Genomic DNA, 6,916 nt, shown 5'->3' on the forward strand with positions numbered 1-6,916 from the left:
TATGAGATAATAACACAACGTTACCACACAGAGTTGTTGTAGAGGGAAATTCATGCAAAACCACTGATGCACGTTGCCTTCAGGGACAGTTTTTCATCAACAGTCTCTGTATTTCCCTCTAAAACAACTCTGTGTGGTAACGTTGTGTTATTATCTCATAGCGTGGTGAATGTGCAGCTCACAACTTGTCCACCAGAGCGTTGTGGAGTTGTTGGATTGTGTATTTGATGAGTTTGATGATGAGGGAAACCAAAGAAATCCCATAATGAGCCTCCGTAGCGTAGCTCTGAGCAGCTCACGCCTCTGCTCCGCCGTTCTAAAAACAGCTTGCACCGACAATTAAAGGTAACGAACCTACTGCTATGACTATAGGGATTATGGCAATGGGCCAATTTGACAAAATGTTGAACTATCCCTTTAAATGTACTTAAGTCAAAGTCAGAGTCAGAGTAAATGTCTTATTCTCCACATCAATGAATGACTCTAATAGTTTGTAAATGAATGTAAGGAGCTTTTAACTCTTGTTAGTGAGAATGAACTCTTTGCTGCTCAGCTGCACTGATGTGCTGCTTTTAGGGGTTAGGGTTTCCTTCACAGACAAACACAGCTGGTGTCCAATAGGATTTTAGAAAAAGACCTGAAAGTAACCAGTACTTTTCAGCCTTCCTAGGGATTAAATCAGAAGTCAGTGATCCAGTGGTTTTGTCTAACTTCTTGTCAGCAGACGGAGTTAGCAGCCCCCGCCCTCGTCATGGATCTATTGGTCCTCGTCCCTACGTCACCACATTCAGGCGCATCCCTTGGCTGCACACACAGAGAGGACTGCCCCTTTATGCCGTTCTCTCTCCTCATTGGATAAAGGTTGTAGGATACAAGGAAAGTTTTCTCCTGGGCTCAGAGCAGAGCAGAGTGACTGACAGACCCGTGTTTCAGACCAAACATTCTATAGAAGTGATTGCTGTCGGAAGATACAACTATTTAAGACTTAGATTAACACAAATATATCACTTACTTCTGCTTTAACTCCAGTAAAAGTAAAAATATTTGTGTGTGTGTGTGTGTGTGTGTGTGTGTGTGTGTGTGACCTTGGTCTCCTGGTCGATGAGGCTGATGCTCCTCTCCTCCACCTGCAGCAGCATCTCCTGAGTCCAGACCTTCCCCTTGGCGTCCAGCAGCCGCAGCCGCCGCACGCCGTCGTCCACGGTGATGAGGCCGTCCTTACGGTCCAACACGAAGGTGCTCAGGTGCTGCACGGGTGGAGACAGGAGGAGACGGGTGGAGACAGGAGGAGACGGGTGGAGATAAGGGAGGATAGTTAGACCAACACACTGCAAAAACTCTACATCTTTCCAAGAATATTTGTCTTATTTCTTGTCAAAATGTCTCATTTCTAGTCAAAACTGATCTCTTTCCACTTAAAATAAGACTCATCACCTAAAAATCTACTTGTTTTTAGATAATTCTCACTTGTTTGAAACAAATTTTCACTTGAAATAAGTAGAAAAATCTGCCAGTGAAAGCAAGTTTTTTTTGTGTTTGTAATAAGAAAGAAAAACTTGCTCCACTATCACATTTTTCTACTTAAATCAGACTCATCACATAAAAAGCAGCTTGTTTTTAGACACTTTTTACTTCTTTCAAGCAGATTTTCAATTGAAATAAGTAGAAAAATCTGATAGTGGAGCAAGTTTTTCTTTCTTATTACAAACACAAAAAACTTGTTTCTCTGGCAGATTTTTCGAGAGGGACCCGTGTGCAGGGACATGGGCGCCGCCATTAGCTCAGCTCATCCATACCGGAAGTCACGACCGGAAGTTGCTTTTCTTCGTGTGTATCATTTCTATGTTATTCTAAGAACCCCCCTCTCTCTCTCTGGCCTGTCTAGCCTCTACCTGCTCTTTTTACTAAACTTAACCAACTCCTTTCTTCATTGCCTAACCCTAACCAAAGCACCCACCAACCACATTTCATTTATTTTGTTCTCTCTCTCTCTCCTGGTCTGCTGTCAGCAGGAGCGGCAGGGCTGGGTAGCCGTTAGCCGTTAGCCGCTAGCGTTTTTTAATAACTCAATAACTTAATAAACGATCCATGCAAGTAAATATTTAGTAGCTCAATCATGTTGTAACTAAGATATCCGCTGGAAAACAATATTTTATTATGGACCATTGAGTTACTGAGGTATTTTTTTTATCTACATAGAAATGATACACATGAAGAAGAGCAACTTCCGGTCGTGACTTCCGGTATGGATCAGCTGAGCTAATGGCGGCGCTCTTGTCCCTGCATACGGGTACTCTTGGATTTTTCTACTTATTTCAAGTGAAAATTAGTTTGAAACAAGTGAAAATGATCTAAAAACAAGTTAATCTTTAGGTGATGAGTCTTATTTTAAGTGGAAAGAGATTAGTTTTGACTAGAAATGAGACATTTTGACAAGAAATAAGACAAATATTCTTGGAAAGATTTTGAGTTTTTGCAGTGTAGCAGCTGATTTGATGACTTTATTAAAGGAGCAGTGTCGTTTTTTTACAACCTGAGCGATGGAACTCCTTCAGACTGTATTTATTTAGATCCATGCAGAGCTGCGTGTGTCCGTACAGTGGGAGTGAGACGCAGCCTCTAAATAACTCATTATCTGCTGTGAAACTGGTTCATGTCACCAACATGTTGTTATGATTCACTAGAGTCCAGAGTTTCCTGTAGATCGACCTACTGACCTCTGACCTGGATGATGTCATCTCTGAGGCTGGTTCACTCTGCCTCTTTGTGTAGATCATTTATAGAACTATAAAACTCCTGGATAAACAGGTGTGTTCTGTAGATAATTGTTAATAAAGCAATAAAACAAAAGGCTCCTTCACTCTGCTGCTGGTTTTGTGCAACGTGGATGAATATTTGTCAGATTTTGAGGTTGTGGACGAGGACGAGGAAACCACCGGGTTTTAGGACAGAAACCACACTGCAAAAACTCAAATATCTTAGCAAGAATATTTATCTTATTTCTAGTCAAAATGTCACTTCTAGTCAAAACAAATCTCATTCTACTTAAAATAAGACTCATCACATTAAAAGCAGCTTGTTTTTAGACACTTTTTACTTCTTTCAAGCAGATTTTCACTTGAAATAAGTAGAAAAATCTGATAGTGGAGCAAGTTTTTCTTTCTTATTACAAACACAAAAAAACATGCTTTCACTGGCAGATTTTTCTACTTATTTCAAGTGAAAATCTGCTTGAAAGAAGTAAAAAGTGTCTAAAAACAAGTTAATTTTTAGGTGATGAGTCTTATTTTAAGTAGAATGAGATTTGTTTTGACTAGAAATTACATTTTGACAAGAAATAAGACAAATATTCTTGGAAAGATTGTGAGTTTTTGCAGTGCAGGTCCAGGTTGTAAAAAACGACACTGCTCCTTTAATAATTTTCTATTTTTTATGTTATGAATTTTTGTATTATCTTCTTACTTTGAAGACCAGCGCTGTTGTTGTGGTTTTTTTACATAGCGGAGGTATTTTTTAAGCCTGTTTTGGCTTCTACCTTCTACCTCTGCTGCACAATGTTTCATTTCACTATTTTCATTGTTTATGCCAGTTATACACTGCAAAAACTCAAAATCTTTCCAAGAATATTTGTCTTATTTCTTGTCAAAATGTCTCATTTCTAGTCAAAACTAATCTCTTTCCACTTAAAATAAGACTCATCACCTAAAAATTAACTTGTTTTTAGATCATTTTCACTGTTTTTCAAACTAATTTTCACTTGAAATAAGTAGAAAAATCTGCCAGTGAAAGCAGGTTTTTTGTGCTTGTAATAAGAAAGAAAAACTTGCTCCACTATCAGATTTTTCTACTTATTTCAAGTGAAAATCTGCTTGAAAGAAGTAAAAAGTGTCTAAAAACAAGCTGCTTTTTATGTGATGAGTTTTATTTTAAGTAGAATGAGATTCGTTTTGACTAGAAAATAAAATTTTGACTAGAAATAAGACAAATATTCTTGGTAAGATTTTGAGTTTTTGCAGTGTATAATGTGCAAATAAATAATAACTAAAAAAAACAAAACAATAACAGTCCTCTTGTGTCTCGACCAATCAGAGCTCAGTTTGACTTGTTACCAGGTAAAAAAACAAAAGCATCTCAGGGAGCTCTGTGATTGGTCCTTATAAAATTAGATTTAAAAAAAAAAGATGGCTTTAAAACGGTCCAATGAGATTCCTCCTCTCATGGATCGGAGCCGATGGCTTATGAATATTAATGAGGCGGCGATGACATCACAGCGGCGACCTCACCTCCACGTGATACTGAGACGTGTCCGTCAGACTGTTGATGCTCGTCTTGGTGAAGTGTTTCCTCTGCTCTGAAGGAGACAACACACACACACACACACACACTGTTAACTCTTCATCATCATCACAACTACACACACACACACACACACATGCAACACACACACACATGCAACACACACACACACACACACACACACACACACACACACAGGAAACAGCTGAGTCGTTTGTTTCAGAGAGAAAAACTCAACTGGGTCTGAGTTTGGTCATGATGTCAGATGTGTAATTACATGACAAAGGAGAGCAAACACACACACAACTGTAAACACACACGCACACACACACACACACACACACGGCTCACTGTGACTTTTCTTTTTCTGTTTGGACGACGAGCGCAGGAAAAAAATCTCATCTGATCCTGAAACAGAGTCACTGATCAATAAAACACCTGTTTGGTAACTGTCAACCAATCAATCAATCAATCAATCAATCAATCAATCAATCAATCAATCAATCAATCAATCAATCAATCAATCAATCAGTCAGTCAATCAATCAATCAATCAATCAATCAATCAATCAATCAATCAATCAATCAATCAATCAATCAATCAATCAATCAGAGGAAACAGCAGGATGTTTCACTGTAGTTTCTCCAGATTAAAATACAGTTAAACTCATTGAAGTTGTAGAAAAACTGTTAATAAGATGAATCACATAAAGGTCTGACCTCAACCAGTGTTTTTTACTGCTTGATAAGTGAGTAAAGGGCCATTGCAACACATAATTTTGAGTTTTTTCTTTGCCAAAAATGGAGCCCAGTCCCTAATGTTGCAGAGAGACGGGTTTTCTGCCTCAAAATCACTTTATGTCACTCACCAGAGTCACATTTTAAAGATCTGACCAAAAACCAGTGTTTTTTTACTACTTGAAAAGTGAGTAAAGGGCCATTGCAAAACATATATTAGAGTTTTAAGGTCAAATATTACATATAACTCTGTCATTTTGAGGCAGAAAACCCCGTTTCACTGTAACACGAGGAGCTGGAATCAGTTTGTCAGGTGTAAAACAGGTGTAAATGGCCCTTTACTCATTTTCCAAGTGGTAAAAAGTACTGGTTAAGGTCAGATCTTTAACTCTTTAACTGGTGAGGGATGTAAAGTCATTTTGAGGCAGAACCCCGTTCTCTCTGTGTCTAATGTCTTCATTACAAACACAAAGCAGATATAAACCATGTTAGTTACTGTTTGTTTAACAACGATACTGGACACACCAGACATAGAGACATAAAGTGTGTGTGTTTAATGTGTGTGTGTGTGTGTGTGTGTGTGTGTGTGTTGAGCTGGACTCACCGTACAGAGCTTTGGCACTGGACTTGGCTTTAGCTGTTGGAGGCTCAGGAGACTCATCATGGCCGCTGGGAGAGAGACAGAGAGACAGAGAGACAGAGAGACAGAGAGACAGAGAGACAGAGAGACAGAGAGAGACAGAGAGACAGAGAGACAGAGAGACAGAGAGAGACAGAGAGACAGAGAGACAGAGAGAGAGAGAGAGACAGAGAGACAGAGAGAGAGAGAGAGACAGAGAGACAGAGAGACAGAGAGACAGAGAGACAGAGAGAGACAGAGAGACAGAGAGACAGAGAGACAGAGAGACAGAGAGAGAGTTATTATTCAATTTCTGTAACGATTTGGCAATATTGTACTGACAGTCATGCCAATAAAGCTTGTTAAATTGAAACTGAAATTGAAATTGAGAGAGAGACAGAGAGAGATGATTGGTCCAGTCTGAATCTGAACCGTCCAGAAGCTGAGACCGAGTGACAGCAGGAGGCGTCGTCATGGAAACCACACGTTCACACGTTCACACGTTCACACCTCTCTGTGCGACGACGGCAATGATGTGAGTGAGTGACGAGTGACTGAGTGTGTGAGCGACCGACGGCTGCAGCAGCTGTCAATCAATCAGTCAGTCTGAGCTTCATAGACTCACTAACACACTGAACCGGTTTGTTCCAGTTTGTTCCTCTGAAACTATTTAATTTATTTATTTTCTGTAGTTTTCCTCCAGCAGCTCCAACTGGAACTCAGAGTCTGAATCCTCTGTGGGGGTGAAGGAGTCGGACGGAGCTCTGGGAGACGACGTCATCCTGTCAGGAATCTCTTTTCTCATTTTCCATTTGTTTTCCATGACGGGAACATCGGTCAAACATTTTCCTGGTTTTCCAGGACGTGGGAACCTGCATGTGTCAGCTGTTCCAGATGTTCCAGGTGTGAGGAGCTTCACATCTTCTCCACATTTCTTTCTTTCTTTCTTTCTTTCTTTCTTTCTTTCTTTCTTTCTTTCTTTCTTTCTTTCTTTCTTTCTTTCTCTCTTTCTTTCTTTCACTGCAAAAACTCAAAATCTTTCCAAGAATATTTGTCTTATTTCTTGTCAAAATGTCTCATTTCTAGTCAAAACTAAACTCTTTCCATCTAAAAATGAACTTGTTTTTACATCATTTTCACTTGTTTCAAACACATTTTCACTTGAAATAAGTAGAAAAATCTGCCAGTGAAAGCAAGTTGTTTGTGTTTGTAATAAGAAAGAAAAACTTGCTCCACTATCAGATTTTTCTACTTATTTCAAGTG

The 6,916-nt window shown here is 39.3% G+C and overlaps 1 protein-coding gene across 2 annotated transcripts in view; it reads right to left on the minus strand.

Moving 5' to 3' along the window:
- Nucleotides 1-6,916, minus strand: part of eps8a (EGFR pathway substrate 8a, signaling adaptor) — a 76,336-nt gene that overhangs the window by 41,362 nt on the left and 28,058 nt on the right. For both annotated transcript variants that reach the window (XM_085769645.1, XM_085769646.1), the window contains exons 3-5: nucleotides 5,638-5,702; nucleotides 4,284-4,351; nucleotides 1,086-1,247 (exon numbers count right to left, since the gene is read on the minus strand). In XM_085769645.1, coding sequence (XP_085625771.1) covers nucleotides 1,086-1,247; nucleotides 4,284-4,351; nucleotides 5,638-5,702 — 295 coding nt within the window. The remainder of the gene's footprint in view (nucleotides 1-1,085; nucleotides 1,248-4,283; nucleotides 4,352-5,637; nucleotides 5,703-6,916) is intronic.

The sequence above is a fragment of the Trachurus japonicus genome, chromosome 23, assembly GCF_045865225.1.
Source record: "Trachurus japonicus isolate A0001 chromosome 23, Traja_1.0".
In the NCBI taxonomy this organism is placed as follows: domain Eukaryota; kingdom Metazoa; phylum Chordata; class Actinopteri; order Carangiformes; family Carangidae; genus Trachurus; species Trachurus japonicus.